Below are 18,036 nucleotides of genomic sequence, written 5' to 3' on the forward strand. Positions count from 1 at the left end.
AGGGTACCAAAGTTCTCCTTAGCCCATTTGTATAGAATAAAATCTTAAAATTCGCTTTTATCTATTGACTTTGCTCTATTTTATATAGAAATATAACATTGCAAACATAAATATTGCCTTGTTTCCATATCTCACAACTTGTCTTCATTTAATGCTACCAACCATCACTCATACGCCCTCTAGTTAGTGTTCTGATATGTGTTTGTCAAATTTCCTATTTAAGTGGATGCCTAATAACCACACAATCACTTAAGCATTCACACCTACTTCGCCTCTCCGGCTACAATGGACACTTATTTAAAAGGCTATTAGTTGCCCTTTCTATTTTCAATATTTACGTGTTTACAAGCGATTCCCTTTTTCCGCAAAAGTGGCACAAATACCAAAAAAGAAATCCACAACATAGAATGTGTGCTACCATTTAGGTTATGTGGTCAGCAAACTCCCCACCGACTCGCCCGAAAATGGGGACTTTCCACATTAGACGAAGACACATATGCACGTTTTTGAAAAACAAAATTTGTTTCTGCTTCTAATTCCTACTGTATAACACAATGGCGTCTCGCTGGTCACGCTGAAAGTGCAGCGCCAAATATGTGTACTTTGACACCGCGAGGCAGCGGACAATAGAAATCAAAGCAAGAAACGCTCCTCAGCACAGTAGCTGTGCTTTGCAACAACAACGGGTAGGAAAGGTGTTGTCCACAAATTTGTAAGAACAAATAAAGCATAAATTACGGAGGCACATTGTCCGCGACAAACAGCAACAACAACAACAAATTAACACACAGTTCAACGGCGTTTGCAGCACATTTAACCCCAATTCAAATGTGGCATTGCATTTCGGCCGTTTATTTGCTTTCATTTCCTGTCCGATGTACTGTCGATAGTCGTGTATTGATTTCCCCACAAACCCAACCCGGGGCCACAAATAATGTTTTGCTTTTCCATTTTCAGCATTTAATATTAAATGTTTATGGCTTTTTGGCGTCAAATCGCGCTGTGCTGCATATGTAATTAGCTGGCGAGGAAGAAGTTCGATGTAATATACAAATAAGTGCTTGCCTTCAAACAAATAATCCTACAAACCTCTAAATGTATGCATGTACTCGCAGCAAGTGTCCAGTGTTAATGTCGTTAGGATTTTTGTCTTCATACTTTTTGCAGTCGAAGTTCTATTAAAATTAATATTTCTGATAAAGACACACACACAAACACACATTTGTGTTTTCATATACGCAAGTGTTTATGGCTCACTAGTTTTGGAGCGCCCGTTTCGGTGCGACTGACTAATTCATTGATATGTATGCGCGTGGACTCGCCTATGTTGTTGTTGCTGCTGCGCAGCGTTGGCTGTCGACTTTGGCAATGGCAATGGTAGGTAGTCTTCAACGCGATTAGTAATCAAATCATAAACACCGGTTTGTCGAACGCTCCATCAAAGCGTTCCGTAGCAGCTGTTTCGCTGTGCGCTATGAGTTTGACGTATCAAGCGCTGACGCGGACGCTATCGCTTTGTTTTCGTGCGTTTTCCATGTATTTATTATTTATCTGTGTGTGTTAAATTATTAAATTTTGAATTGTCGTTGCGGTTTGCGAACAATGTGCTGCTATGCTCGTGTGGTATTTTCCGATCGTTTACACCCAACCCACTCGCAAAGAACCGAATTCCATTTTCGGCGAGTACAGGCCTATTGTACCTGCCCTTTTGTTGGTTGTCGTTGTTGTGCGTGGAAAATACGTTACAAATATTTAAAAAAAAAAATTTTGAATTCTTCCCCTCGGCTACACCTTTTTGATTAACTTGTTGTTCCTTTCATCACATCGTCGCTCCCAAATGTTTTCGGAGACCTCGCTGTACATATTCGCGTGTTCTAAGCTCATTCAGTCGCCTGAACACAATTCTGTATGTCATTACTTTTGGTGTGTTATGGTTTAATTGTTGTTGTCGCATTGTTGCTGGTTTGCATATTAATTTTGAGTTGAAGTCTATAAATTTCATTATCAGCAGCACTTGATTCTTTTTGTGTTATTTTATATTTTATTTCAATTGTTGCTCGCTCATACAAATTCACACGTTTTCAGACATCTGTGGAATATTGTTCAGAAATTAAATTCTATATACATTTTGTAGACTCTAAAGTTCGAATTTTCAATGATTTACATCGCAGGGTATATTCGTTTTACACCTTCTGAATATCTGGAATATTGCATCCTGAATGAGAAAAAAGCTTTTTGGATCGAGCTTCATCTTTTATTTGTGCTTGGTTTCTTAAGTTAAGTTTAATCTTAAGTCTTCTAGGAAAATCTGCTGGATCTTTTATAATAAGTTTTTTTATGGTAAGAGGACTCATTGCTCACTTAGAGAGGAGTGCGGTACGAAAGAACTGGGCCAAAGTGGTGCTTAATGAAGAATTGAAGGTTTCAGATTTTTTTAAGGAAAAACGTTAGGGAAACTCATTCATCCATCACTATTTTTCGCCCTTTATGCCGACATTGGAGTTGGACGAAAATCACTTTCAGCCTCACTGCCCGCCTTCCATGAAAAAACTCACGCATAACAAAAATAATCACAATAACTCTCACATTCGGTTGCCATTTAAGAAATTAAATTCCCAGCTCATACTCAAAGCTGAGCCAGCATCCTTCGTTAACGCCTCTCAGTGGCATATATCTGCTCATGCTTACAAATATACCAATACAAGAAAAGAGTGCATCGAAGCAGGGAAAGCACAAAAACGCAAGTGCCGAGCGAAGGGCTCAGAATTACGAAGGACTGCAAGAAAAATAGTTTAAGAAAGCTTCAAAACACACAAACAAACACACTCAATTGATAGTTTAGGTGTGTGTTGTGGTATTTATTCCATATCCTAGGGGCACTGAAGTTAAAGCAATCCATTTCGCACGAACATACATATGCCGAGTAGCAGTGAAGGCAAAAAACAACAACAAAGCGAATGAATGCTCGCGCGACAGTTCAACAAGTTCCGTTTATGAAAAATGAAACCTACAACCTACAACAGCAACAACACAAAAGCGCTTTTTGTGTTCAAGTAACGACAACAACAAGTGGCTTAAAGTATACAATCGTCTAGAAGAACAAGAATCGCCAAGAGGAAACAAATACAAGGTGTGTGTGTGTCTGTGCGTGCGAGCTTGAAGTGTGCAGTTTGCGTGAGGACCAGCAAACGACGACAGGAACTGCACGAATTAATTTTAGGGTTTAATATATGTCTTAAATTGTCGCTCGCTCGCTCGCGCTGTGTGTGTGTGTGTGTGTGTGTGTGCGTAAATTTATGTGTGCGACGCTTTGTTGTGTCGTTGGAGGTTACTTTAGCTTTGAGTGCTCGCATCGCCCCGCACATTTCGTTATGTTTATTTTCGCAAGTATCGGCATAAGTGCCCCATTGTGGTGTATGCAACACGTAGACGCAGAGCGAAAAAGTGTTACTAGCACATGCGCCCCTGTAGGAATTGGGCTCCACATTTCTTAGTTTACAGCGATATTTTTGGAACCTAGTGACTTATGATTGAGGTCCTCTCAATAGACCTACTTTTTTCCTAAGGGGTGGTCTTACACGAATCTCGACTGCAACAACAACTCTTTTGCTCTTATTTTTGCGTTGTTGTTTCTTATTTGTTAATCAGTGCTTTTTTATTTGTCATGCAGCCTTTATAATTTTGCCATAGATTTCCTCTAGCTTCAACTGCAACAGCACGCACTGCAACTCCACCAAAGAGGACACAAATAAACCTTTGTGTTAATAAGAAAACATGCATACCTTACAACAACAAATGTGTGTGTGTGTGTGTTCACTGACACATTTCATTTCATTCTGCTGAGGCTGTGTGGAGTGCAATTTCATTGCTACATTGAAATAGGCGCGCGCATTTCGAGGGCTTTTCAAAGGTTTTTGTTTGTACTTACTTACTTAGTTCGTAGTGCTCTCACCCACATCACTCCACGGCTGTTAGGTGTTGCAAAAAGCACAAAGCTTAAGAACAGCGGAAGAAGCAGAACAAAAAAGTACTACAACAAACCCAACTCAAACAGCAACAATCCGGCGGCGTGTTAAAAATGTTCGTTCCTTTAGCACAATTTTGCAGAGCGCGTGTGTGAGTGTGTTGGTGTACGTGTAAGGATCATTGAGGTCACATATTTTTCATCATTAATCACAACAAGTCAGTCGTGGTAAGCAACGGAAGCACAACAATAAACACAACAACAACATATATGTATGTGAGAAGCGTATGAACAACAACACAGTCAGGGTAGTCAGGATATAAGAATATGAGGTTATGTATAGATATAGATATAGATATAGATATAGATATAGATATAGATATAGATATAGATATAGATATAGATATAGATATAGATATAGATATAGATATAGATATAGATATAGATATAGATATAGATATAGATATAGATATAGATATAGATATAGATATAGATATAGATATAGATATAAATATAGATATAAATATAGACATAATCATTCGCTTTGTTCCTTTCCTGTTGATCTCATACTCATAAAAAACATGCAATTTATTTAGCAGAAATTCCAATATTTATGCTGCAACATTTGCAACCAATCAGAAAATCAATTTGCACAGCACCATTAATCCTAAGTGAAAATGTATGCACCACTCGGCAACAGCGACAACTTATTGCTTCCATCAACACAATTTTTCTTTCCAACTTTGAAGTCGATTCATGATCACATATTTGTGTGTCTGAATGTTTGCATTTCTCAATGAAAGCAAGCAAATGCTGGTCGATAAATTTCCAGCACACACTGTAACAACTGTAGCAAGTGACGTGAGTGACGCCAGCGAGGCGCGTTGAGTGAGAAATGCTGTCAATCGGATTTGCCAAAAAGATGCACGTATTTCACGTATTTCTTGTAAATTTTGAACTCTTACCAATGACAGATAAACAGTTGTACGTATACAGGTATGTTTTGGCGAAAATTTCACCAATTAAAACTGCCCACACCAGCAGTAAATTCGTCGGGAAAAATATATCGAAATGAATGAAAAAAACAAGAAATTACAACAAAAAAGCGCGGCCTTCTCAAACACACTTAAATTAAATTGAAATTGGAAACGAATGTGGCGCACAGCAGACAACAACAGAGAAATGTAGAAATCATTTGGCTTATGGTAAAAAGGTTGCTGCCACTTTGGTGCGCTGCATCACTGATGATTTGTTCGCTTGTCGAAGAAAACGTGAAAAATTAGAACAGAAAAACGCGCAAACATTTCTCACGCTCGATTGCCGCAGGCTACTTGAATTTTCCACGGCAGCATGCACTCTCTTCGGCAGCTTTTTTTCCTCGCGAACAGAGGCGCGTAGTCACGGGCTCCTCTTGAGTTATGTGAAAACGTGACATTTTCCTTGCTACTGGACAAAATTGATGCCGCCGAGCAGCCGCAGCCGTCGTCACTAACTCCGCACACAAATGCTGGCATGGCTGTAGGCAGACAGCGTTGCTCTGCGCTCTTGTCTACTTAGACTCGCTTACCTACGGCTGTCGCGTTCTATTTCGCTATTTTCAATGTTATTATTGTTATTGCTATTGTAGTACTTAGTTCGTGCTTGTTTGGCGATTGTGCGGTTTTGTTGTATTATAGTTGTTGTGGTTGTTGTTGTGCCAGCTATTTGCTCCTTTTTTGTACATTATTGTCATCGTGTGGCACAATTTTCTTCCTGCCACAGCGCACTCAAGTAAATTAAATCACTTGCGCCGCAGAGTTGTTGTTGTTGTTGGTGGTGGTGTCGCCGCCGCAAGTTGCTGCATATCAGTTCACCTCATTCGCCGGCTCATTTCGATTAAATCAAAATGACTTAATTAATTTCTGCCAATGGACGTAAGTCTTTTACGCCGCACGGAGTTCCACAGACGACAGAGTGGAGGAGAGGAGAGGAAGAACAACATGCTCTTACTATATTTGTGAGGTTTGCATATTTTTGTATGTATGTAATGCATTCGAATTCTCATGGTCTTTCTGCCCGGTGTCTCGAAAGAAAGTTCCATGTGGCAGAGAGCGAATTCCCACTAAATGTGGAGCGACTCGCTTTTCATTCGATAGAGTTCAATCGTTCAATGGCTTTTGGTGCCAAGATAATCACAACCACTTGAACATATAATCTTAGCAGAGATCTTTTGCATTTGCATTCTTCAAAACTGGCTTTTGTCTTACTAGTAAATTTAAAGAAGACTCTTCAAAGAATATAAAAGAAGAAACGCTTTCACTTATTTATCCCTCACAACTTAATTAAATTAGTTTAGTTCTAAGGACAATTCCGTTTTCAAAACCTATAAGAACCCCAAACGAGTCTTCCGCCAGTGTCTTAAGTCTAATGACGTTTTCATGATCAAGCACTCGAGAGGAAATACTTCGTACGCACTCCTCTCTTCGCGTTGATAATTTATGTGGCTCCATTAAAAGTGCTGCAATGTAATGCCAAAGCTGCGAAGCACAAATGCAACATGCAACTCTATCCCGGTACATTTGTACTTAATTTGTGTTGTGTAGAACATCAACAACATTAATGTTTGTTTGCAGGCATGAAAAGATCTACGTCCACATATCCCCCCTCCCATCCGCTATGTAGCCGCGCTACACAAGGGACCCTCCGTGAGTGGAGACACGAAAGCAAGTTGCTAATTCTGAATACTTGTAATGACTTACAAGGTGTTATTTATGGCCTAATAAAGCACAAGCATGTGAAAAAGAAAGAAACATTTACCAGCGCCGTAGTCGACGAGGAACAACATTGTTTGTTTGTCAAAGACATGGTCAACAACAAACACGCAATTTGCTAAGATGGCCACTGTGGAAGACGCAGCAAAAGAGAAGTCGTCAGCGATGTACGCAAAGTGGAGGGATTGTCCAAGCGGCTGATGGATTTCAGCTCTGGGAGATTCTAAAAAAACAATTACATAATACTTATTTAATTTCTCTGTGCTTCTGGTATTTTAGAGAAGTTTTTTTCAGTACCGAACGCAATTGATAGCCGGACATTAGCTGCTAAATCAAACGCTTGGTAAAAATTTTATTATTTAGTTATCTTTGCTCACTAGGTTAGGTTAGGCTCCAAGGCTGAGCAGAAAGACACAGGACAGTCCATTGTGACGCCAAAAACTCCCTAGAGAGATTTCGGAGATTAGAGAATCAAACCGACTTTCCGGAGTCAGTCTGAGATTTATAGGAGATGTTTGAACACAATTTTGTATGAAACGCTGGGGCTACACTCTCTATTTAGTCTAAGTCTTCCATTTTGCACTTGAGATCTCCTCTTAGCAAGGCTACACGGTATTTGAAGCTTCAAGCCAGACCTAGCCCATCAAATTGCCGAACAAAAGCGAAATCGATAAGAAATCGAAATGGAAATGAGTTACGAGAGATATGAGGTTATTTGCATATTTATGAGCAAACATAAAAACTATTGAATAAGATGAGAATTTAAAAAGCCGCAGCGCAGCCTGCAAGCAAGAGTCATTGATACAGGTACGCCTCGAGCTGCGGTCAGCAATCCACCACACCACATTTCAAAGGATGCCACGTCTGCTGGTTGCACGACTTCCTGACTGACATTCCCGCCAGCAGCTGCTGCGAACGCACGTAACCACAAACCAATACACGCACACATGAGCACACATGTGAGCTCGTCTATTTCACGCTTTACGCACTGCAAATGGCTTCAGAGCCCTCTTCTTGCTCAAAGACTCAAGTGTTGCACGTAAGAAATGTGTTGCAGCAACAATAACAAACAGCAGATGCGTCGTCATGTTGCGTTTTTATTGCGTTGGCAATGAATAACCAATATGTCGGACACGCCCTGGCCGTGTCTTGTATTCTTGCTTGTTGTTGCCCCCGACCTCCGTCTCTTCGTCTACTCGCTGGAGTTTTTATGTTGCGACAAATTAAAAATACGTAAATACATGAGCTGTAAACGGCATTAAAACCGTTTACAGTCGCAGCACCAGCTCAAGCAATCAAACAAGGAGCAGCAATTGTAATTGCAACCGAGAGCGTGGAAATTAATTTGGATGTGTCTTCTAGTTGTGTATGAGCAAATGTACGCGGCGCGTTTCCTGCACAAATATGCAAATGTATTGGCTGTTGAATATTCTCAATTGATTTCAATTTATTTTTAAGTTGCTTAGGACAATACTTATGAACACAAACCGATATAATATATATATATCTATATATATATATATATATAAATTAGTGTAGATTGTGTTCTCCTCGAGTGTTATTGGTGCTTCTTGCAGCATTTTATTGCATAATTTCTTACATTTTTATGAGCGCATAACAAGGAGACCCATAAAATATAAGCTATGTCTGTTGCCCACGGTCCGTTGTGATGTAAGCCATGTATTAAGCCGGTTCCCCAATCGAGTAGTTGTAAAATAATTTTTATTCGGTTGTGGTACTTTGCTCAACAGCAGGGCATCCATCACCGAAGAATTACTAATTGCTTGAGAAGGCATAAATCCAAAATTTGTAAAGGATTTCCACAAACACTGAATGCTCCTCCCCACTTTGAGCAAAATTTTATTGCGGAGAGAACAATCGCTCAAAAGGCGCCCCTTCCAATTAGTAATTAAGACGGAACAGAAAGGAACAGGAAGGAGCTTCAGAGCCTTTCAAGATTAATATATATTAACGGATAAAAAGCTTCAAAGCTACTCAAGATCAAATTTTATTCACGTATAAGAGTTACTGAGTTTTATCTGTCTTGTTTTAAATAACAAGGGAAGGTTCTTAGCACAACATCAAATATACTCAAAGTCTTCGTATTTGTCATAACCAATGGAACTTGAAAGCTCAAAGTTTTGACGGCATTTGGGAAGTTAAACTCACAGTTATTTCTTTCAAATCAAAGCTTTGTCAAGAACCCCACAAAAAAAGTATTTTCCAGAATATAAATAAACCGAAAGTTATGCCAGCGACCACCCACATAATATCTCTCTTTCTCTCTTATTCTGCAAAACTAACCATTTCATTTTTTTTTCTTGCAGAACTCAGAAACAACATAATCTGGCAAAGTGACATATTGAGCGCGCGTGGAACTGATTACTTACGCAACATTAGACCTAACATTTTAGCGGCAGAGTGCAGCGCGACGAAGCCGAATGCAGTATCTCACTTACGCACTGCAAACATCCTCACGTTTCCTCACAACGTCCGTACCCACAACCAACACAAACACCGCCTACAACAACAATAACAACAACTACACTAATCCGCCATCGAACACCGTGAACAGGGCACCACAATCCAACAACAACATCGACTTACATTTTCCTAACCAAAATCCCAACAACAGCAACACCAGTCAACAGCCGAGAATAATCACCGCGACGAACAGCACAACATTCAGCACATCGCGTCGCAGCAGCAGTAATTCACCAGCGATAGCAGCGGCAGCAACGAAAATATCATTTGCGCGGTGCGAAGTGAACCCCAACCTGCAAACCTCCTACACTACAACAACAACACTACCACCAATTCATAACACTTGCAACGAGTGCAACTGTAGCGAAGTAACAACATTCGGCACAACAACTGCAGGGGAAGCAGCGTCATCAACAGCAGCGCCGCCAGCCGCCACAGTAGCGCCTTCAACAGCGACAACGGTGCCGCAAAGCCAATGAAATTTACTCGCGATTAATGTTAGCATCGCGCGCAACAAACTGCTTTCATTCTTCAATCGCGACATGGCCGCAACGGATGGCCAAATAATACTGGCCGCCTCCCGCTTCGGTGACACCGAACCGCCGGTGTATTTGCGCGAGTTCTCCAAACAGAAACTGCCCGCTGTCGCCAAAATCGTCAAAGGGCAACATCAGAATCTCGGCGTACCCACTCTGTCGGCACCGTCGCTCCAGAGTACGGCCCTATTCCTAAGCGCCGGCAAGCGGTACCAAATACTCGCACAGCCGATTAAGATCAAGGAGGGGCGCAAGACCACAAATGTTGGTGCCAAGGTGCTCATACCGGAAACATATCCCGGTTACTTTGAGCTGCTCAGTGAAGATGGCCGTTCAACGCGTTGCATCGATTCGGTGCTCGAGCTTTCGAAGCGACGCAACTTACGCGTTCTTGTGCGTGAAACGTTCCGCTGCACACAGATGAATCGCACGATTCACGCGGGCGAAATGCTGACGACGATGAACGACAACGGCAAGTACTTGCAGTGCAAGAATATCAAAGACGAGATCATCAATTTGCCACTCGATACCAAAGCGAAATTCTCACCGATCGCCAAGGAGGACAGCATTAGCGGGGTGCACACGGTGAAGAATCTACTACTCAAACGGATGCCAGTCATTGTGAGGTATGTGTAATTATACTCTTGAACTTTATGTTGTACTTATGTCATAAGCCATTTAACTGCCTACTTTAGTTTTGGCGAGCTTCAAGTCTTACTCGTAGAGACACCAAGGCGCCCCTTGAACTCTGATTCATGTTGGACCGTGTAAATTTACTGTTATGTTAATATGCATTTCTTTTCAGACTTGTCCATGGTAGTGCTCCCAAAGGTCTGAAGCAACCTTTCGTACCGGAGTTGCGTCTCCTTGGCTGTGTCGAAATCGATCGTATATTTGCGCTCCCGATGCAGAAGGATAACGATTTGGTGCCAGTACCGCTAAATGTGAAGATTAAATTGCAGCGCGCACGCAACATGGACCAATTAGAGCACTTCATTGAGTACACCAGATTCCTCGAAAAGGCGCAGCGTCTGTTGTCGGATGCACGTGATCGCCTGCAAATAGTTGATCTGAAGTTGTCGGAGAAGGAGAAGAAAGACTCCAAGTTCAGTAGTCGCAACAAATTACCCGTGGTCATGTTGCCATCAGCAGCCGTCGCCGGCGGCCTTATGGAGAACGGCTATGTGCTGCGCAAGAGCGCCAGCTGTGACGCGTACGGCAAGGGAATCGGCAGTGGGGCGGGCGTACTTACAAGTTCCGAAATCGCCGAGGAGTACAACGAAATCGATCACATTTACGATTATGTGCGCGGTCTGACGCCACTCTCCAAGGGGTTGTCGCGCTTTGAGCCCATATGCGAGACACCGACCATCAAGTCGCATCACACCGACAGTAGTGGCAATTATTGTAGTCTCATACGTGTGGGTGCACAGGCGAGTAACAACAACAATAACAATAACAACAGTTTAAATGCCAGCAGTGGCAGCAACACAAATCACAGCGGCGGTGGTGGCGGTACAGGTAGTGGCAACAATAACAACAACTACAGCAGTTTAGAATCAGTGAAACAGACGGCGAACACCAACACGAACAGCAGTCACAATAGTAGCAATCACAGCCACAACAACAATCACAACACCACTGGTGGCAGTGGCGGTAGTGTAGGTGGCAACCATCACCATCACCACCATCATCAGAGTCACAGCCACAATCATCATCACAACCACCCACACCCACATCCCCATCCACACCCCCACGCGCACCCACATGCCCATCAGTCCGGCAGTGGAGCCATGGTTAATCACTACCATCACAGCCATGTTCAGGAGGACATCAAGCCAGTGCCACCGCCCATTGAGACTATACCAGGCAAGAAGCTGCCGGAGAAGCGGCAACGTCCCACACTACCAAAGCTTTATCTGAAGAACACAAACAGTGCGGGCAGCAACGCGATTCCTAGCACTACGGCAGCTGCGGCCGCGGCGGCCAGTCATCACAATCAACACCATCACTCGACGCAAACGCAACACACGCACACAGGCAGCTCGACCGCAGCTGTGGTGAATGCCACTGCGGCAGCGGTGTCCGCGCATCACGCTCACCATTATCACAGCAAAGTGCTGACACCAAGCAACAGCAATAACAACAGTGGTTCCCATGCGGTCAATGGACCACTTAGTGCCGGTATCATGGGGCCGAATAAGGAATGCATTCTAGAGCCGCAGTCACCACTCTTTCATATCAGGTAAAAATAATACGCCCAACGTTTATGAAATTTATTGATTGTTATAGCGAATCACCATACTTTTTCATAATTCATCATTGAGACTCTTTCACCCCTACTGCGTCGCATTAATCCAACACCGAAAACCGTTTATTCTCCCCCACAGGTATAAAAGTCTCAGCAGTTTGCAGTTGACGCCCGAAAACACCTCCATTACCGCCACACCGATCTCAAGTAACCCCAAAGGTAATCAGTCAACCGCAATACCACCGGATGTGGTACTAAAATGCAGCAGCATCCTCAACCACCAGTCGCATCATGCGCCGCACCTACCACCACCACCGCCTCCACCGCTCAGCAAGAGCGCCAGCACTGCCGGTGGCTTAGCAGCTGTAGCCGGCCTAGGCATGGGTATGGGTGTAGGCGTCATACACCACAATCCGCGCGAGGGTACACTCGACTCGTCACGCAGCGGCGGACGCACCTCCGGCGATTCCAACAAGTTGCCCGAAAAGAAGACGCGTCGCCTGTCGCGTCCTCGTAGTCTATCGAATTTAGTCTGGGATCTGCGGCCATCCAAAGAGAAGTCAAAAAAAAAATTATATATACATCATTTCGATCATCGCCAACAGGCAACACTGTATTTGTAGTCAGGTGGCGGGAGGGTTGCAGCAGCGCATAAGGGGAAAAAGGCGATACCGTTGGTCGGAGAAAATGCCATATATAGACTTTAAATAAGATCTTTCGTAGAGGTATTGGGCATAGCTATTTTTAGTACTTTAATTTCGCTGTGGACTGGAGACAGTGTCAACCAATGAAAGATGAATGATGTTGCCATCACTGTAAAAACCTATACTACTGCTATTTAAACGGAACTTCAATACATTATCTTAAGGTGAGTGGAGTTCGCGCGATGCATCGGAATTTAGCTGTAGAGAGTAAGAAGACTTTATAAAAGACCGATGAACTTCTTCCTTTATAAAAAAATAGTACCGCCATTCCTAACATGCACAGTTTTATCTTTTAATCCTCTTCCCTTCATTTGTTTTCCTACAATACTTCATTAGTTGTCCGCCAAGCACCAGCCAATTAATTCTAATCTGCCATTTACTTTATTGATTGGCTTGTAGCTCCAGTAAACACCCAAGTCATTAGAAGCTATTCGAGGCTATTTAAATTAAGCAATCACCGCCAAGTCCGCTGTCCTCGAACACAAGGCGGGAGAAGAGCACGCCGAGCAACTGAACGAGCGCGGCATTAGAGAAATGAGCGGAAAACAAATCAGTGCAATATTTGCTGTAATTGAGGCAATATTGTTGCTGCAACATTTCAGAAAAACACCGCAGAATTCGCAAATTGAATCGTGTCTGCAAGTCTCGATTTTCCATTTTCGCAGCGCAGCAACAGCGGGAGGCAGCAGCAACGGTTGTTTGACGCCAACGCGTACTCCTAAGCGGCATGGCAGTCGGCGCCTTTCAATATTTGCTTTGATGACATTTGCATTTGATGTTGCTCCCAATGTGTATTCTAGCCTTTTTCTACTCTACCAACATCGCTCCACTTTTGTTTGTTTGTTTGCCTTTTAGTTGGACGCCTCCATTTGGTGAGCTCAGAATAATTTCAACTCGTTGCTTTAAATACATTCCTCTCTTTGAGTAATATCTGCTTATATTTTCCAATTGGAATTGTGTAATTTATCAATTAATAAGTTCGTGTATTCTCGTTTTACTTTCCAACTTGTGTTGAGCCCGTGAGTGGAATAGAAATAACAAATAATTCAGCCACAGCTTATAGGAAGACAGAGCCAAGTATTTGTAAGATATTTTCTTTCCACTCTGGTCCAGTCTAAAAAGTTCTTGAAAAGGTCAACTTCCTGAAAATGAATGTTCACAATAAATCGAAGAAATTTCGGATCTTTCAGACCCTCGTTAAAAAGTCATTGCCGGGAATTTGAAATTTTTTAAAAATCATATCTATGAATGGTTACATAATTCAATCTTGAAAAGAGCCAAAATTTACTAATCTCCCAATGTACATAAGATACTTTAAACATGAGAAAAAATATTTTGAAGAAAATTCTAATTTCGTGTTCTTTTTTTCAACTCTTTACTTTCAGCTTCTGATCCAACTTTGTCCAATAGGAAACCACGATTGGAATACCAGCGCTAATGTCAATTGCAGAACTTCGCAAAACCATTAAAAAATTAAGAAATGTCAAACATGAAATGCACTTGCTAAGAAACTAAATTTTAAACAGATTAACGGTAAAATGAAGTTTGAAGAGAGCAAATAACTTATAACCTTAGTAGAGAAAGCTTTAAAACTCTTTTTTCTCAATTAATTAGATTGTGCCTTTTATTAGCAATTAAATCTTTTTAAATAACAAATTTTAATGAAAACAAAAAGAATAACGTTTATTGGTATTATATAAAGAATTGATTTAGGTGTTTGGCTAATTTTTGGCATTTTCTTAAAGAAATTAATAAACAAAATTTTATGATCTTTGAATCGCTTACAAATAAACGAAAGAATATTTGAAAAATATTGCATTTTAGATATTTTTTCCAAAATATTTTTATTTCAAAAAAAGATCCCAAAAACAAAAACAAGAAACAAAAACGCACAAGCATCATGGGGATGAGAAAACCGGAAGCGAAAATTGGTCAGTGTTGTGTTGGCTTCGCATTGGATCTTGTGAAGATTCTTTCCGAGGCCCGACGAGGCATTGAGGGACGCCATAAATAAATAATAAATAAAATAATGAAAATGAAAGCAGTCTAAGATAAACTTCATTAAACATAAATGAAATGAAAAATAAAATAAAATATGCAACAACAACACTTCAAGTCTTTAAAATTGTGATTTTAATTTTATGTCAAAAACGCGAAAATGCGAGAGGTCGGAGGAATAGGAAGAGGAGCAGCAGCCGCCGGCAACATTTCAATATTTAATCAATTAAGTGCATCATTTTACCACATTTTATCTGTTTATTAACCATGCATATGTGTCCCGTTAGTTTTTAACAATACTATTAAGTTCAACTACATTTTATATTTAGACATTAAATGCTGCTGTCAGTCACGTGTGCTTTTGAGGAGTGTGAAAAACACATTTTCAAAAGTGATTAGTTTAATAAAATAAAGAATTTATGCGAAAACTCATAGAGAGAGGATGGGTAGTGTGTATGGGTGTGCAGTTGCCTCGGCTCACACTAACGCACACAACTCCTATTGATAGACACATACATACAAACATATTTAATCAGCTGTTCAATAGAATCCGCTATACACATATACAGTTATAACTGCAAATTGTTAAATAGTAGAATGAGATAAGTCAAAATACTGATGTTTAGTAACTCATAGTTATCTAACTAAAAGCTCAAAAACTCAATTATTACGAATTCCAAGCAAAACTAAACATAGTTACAATAACAAAATGAAAGAAAAAAGAAACCGAATTGAACAGCAAAGAACAACTACTGCCACAAAAAGTGCAAGTGTTTTTAAATGAAATAAAGAAAATCAATTTACTCAAATATTATTAATATCACACACATACGCAGCCACATACATACCGTTATGTAGCGAGTTAAATGAAGTATGAAGATAAATGCAAAATTCACAAAAATTTCTCAATCCAATTTCACTAAAAAAATATTGCTTTACCAGACATTCTGAATAAACTATAATACAATAAAATATTAGAGAAAATGTCTGCAATTTTAAAGTTCACATAAAAAATACAACAACAAAAATAAGAGAAATTCCGTTGGAATCAAGTTACATACACTATAGAGTACTAAAATACATAGCTTCTATGTAAATGTTGCGTGTGTACATTTCGTTCAGTCGTTTCGCCTAGTTTAGTCTCTTTTAGTTTAGTTTTAAGTAATGAATGCAACTTGTAACTGTATTAGTCGATAAATATGCATTTTAGTATTTTATGTCCAGATAAAGATTGTGTCGCGTCAATAAAACGTATATTGAAAATAAAAAAAAATTGATTTGTTTTTTAATTATTCACGCTCTAGATTTTTCTTAGAGCAAGTTTTTAATCAGCGGTTGTTGACAAGGTAAGTTTCTGGAAAATTGTTCAACTAAAAATCTTTAACTCATCTGAGATAATACTACTTCAAGAAATATACCCTATAGGAAACATAGAGCCACAAAGCGGAACAACAGAACGACGAAATTCAGATAAATGAAAAAAAATTCAACCCTTTTAGATTTCAATATAAAAATAGATATACCTTTGCGAGCTCTTGAAGGCTGTTCTCTCAAATGAACAAACTTTTTTTTAGATCAAAATCTGCCTAACACAGCTATCTGCCGATGATAGAAAAGCAAATTAGACTTCTCTCCTCTATGCTATTCTCGGCACCTTGGGTGCAAGCTCTTATATGAAGCCTCTCAGCAATGGAAGAAAATCTAATTGCGTAGCAGCACAGTCAATGTCACCACGCACACTAAATATAGCAATTTTCCGCATTACTGTAAATCTGTGCAACACCCAAATATCTCTATTGCGCTATTCCATTTTACCCATATAGTATGTATGTATATCTGTCTACAAGTAAATAGCATTAATGCAAAAGTGCATTTGTTCGAAGATATTCTAGGCACACGCACACTTACATACACAAGTGTGCTCGTCCAACACGAGCGAACCGTTAGCGAATTAATAAAACTTTAGCCTCAACCAAATTTGGCTTAAACGTTTTTCACCAAAAACAACATCGAACACTCAGACAAACAAATTGCACTACTCGTGTTGTTGTTGTTATTGTTGCCGTTGTCATACAAATTTGGTTGTTATTGCTGCTGTCTGTTGTTGCGATCAAAAACAACAAAAACAAACGAATGCAATCGCAATTGCAATTAACACGCGCCGCTAGTCGTTTGCCACCTGACAAGCGCGAGCAGAAAGAAAAACAATTTAAAATTGAAAAAAGAAAAAACAAAAAACAAAAACGCTTCTAAAATCATGAAAAATAAAAACTCACTTAGAGCAGAAACTTGATTAGCGCACTTTGGCGGCGCTGACATGGAAGCTTATGTGGCGCGGCGTGGCTCGACGCGCGCTTTTAAGGTGTTGAACGGCGAAAAAGTCTCACCAGCAACAAACGCGGTATGCGGTGGAAAATTAGGGAAACGCCGAGCTAAAACAACAACAAACAAACTGAGGAAAACATTTAATTGCCGCTTTTTATGCGGTAATTATTTTTATTATTGTTGTTGTTTTATTCACACAAACACACATAGAATAAGCATATCTGTAAACAAACGGTTTTACATTACAAATAGACGTTTCCATTTTGGCTTGCGCCCCCTGCCTTCGTATCTCATTTTCTAGGTCTGCTCAATGTTGCACTTGCTGCTGTGATTGCCGCCAGCAGCTCAAGCTCACATACTCACATATCTACATATTCCGATTTTCTATTTGGCGTGCGTCCGACACTTTTGCTAATCCATATTATTTGAGGCCGACAACCACTTCCAGCAAAGCTCAACAGAGATATTTGTTGCTTTATCCGCGTAACGGTGACTGCCTAATCGAAACGAAATATATGGTCGCATGCTGTCTTTATGTATGTAAATAGTTGCAGTCTTACATATGTTTTTTATAACAGTGAATATCAATAGAAACCACGTAGATCATAGACGGGCTTGGTGTTATCCAGGTTCTATAAGAAGATTCCGTATTTCAAATTACGCTCCAAAATAATTTTTAATAATTCCTCTTTTATTGAGCGACCCCTAACCCATATAACCATACTTCTCGATTCTCTGAGTGAAGACAGTCGAGCGTCTCAAATTTGCCCGAAATATCTTTGGTCGGTACAAATCATGCAGGAAATAATGCCTCAAGATCCTGTCTGCAAATAAGAAGCTGAAAATTATCAACAGATTAACAGTTTTGAGCTTTCTTGTCAGAGAAGGTATTCTTCGATCTGAAGAGGAAGTTGAACCAGAGGCTTCGTTCAAGGCTTCGAAGAGACTGATCAACACAACAACACTCTTTCAAAAAATATAAATTTTTAAAAGTGGTACCCAAAATAGATGGCTGCGAATGACC

At 40.4% G+C, this 18,036-nt stretch overlaps 1 protein-coding gene across 5 annotated transcripts in view; it reads left to right on the forward strand.

Moving 5' to 3' along the window:
• Positions 1 to 15,032, forward strand: part of LOC105221312 (hypothetical protein) — a 134,646-nt gene extending 119,614 nt beyond the window's left edge. For all 5 annotated transcript variants that reach the window (XM_054233209.1, XM_011198170.3, XM_054233210.1 and 2 more), the window contains 4 exons: positions 9,042 to 10,360; positions 10,540 to 11,979; positions 12,125 to 12,853; positions 14,075 to 15,032. In XM_054233209.1, coding sequence (XP_054089184.1) covers positions 9,741 to 10,360; positions 10,540 to 11,979; positions 12,125 to 12,608 — 2,544 coding nt within the window. In that variant the 5' untranslated portion in view covers positions 9,042 to 9,740 and the 3' untranslated portion in view covers positions 12,609 to 12,853; positions 14,075 to 15,032. The remainder of the gene's footprint in view (positions 1 to 9,041; positions 10,361 to 10,539; positions 11,980 to 12,124; positions 12,854 to 14,074) is intronic.
• The last annotated feature ends 3,004 nt before the right edge of the window (positions 15,033 to 18,036 follow it).

The sequence above is a fragment of the Zeugodacus cucurbitae genome, chromosome 6 (genome assembly GCF_028554725.1).
Source record: "Zeugodacus cucurbitae isolate PBARC_wt_2022May chromosome 6, idZeuCucr1.2, whole genome shotgun sequence".
NCBI classification, from domain to species: Eukaryota; Metazoa; Arthropoda; class Insecta; order Diptera; family Tephritidae; genus Zeugodacus; species Zeugodacus cucurbitae.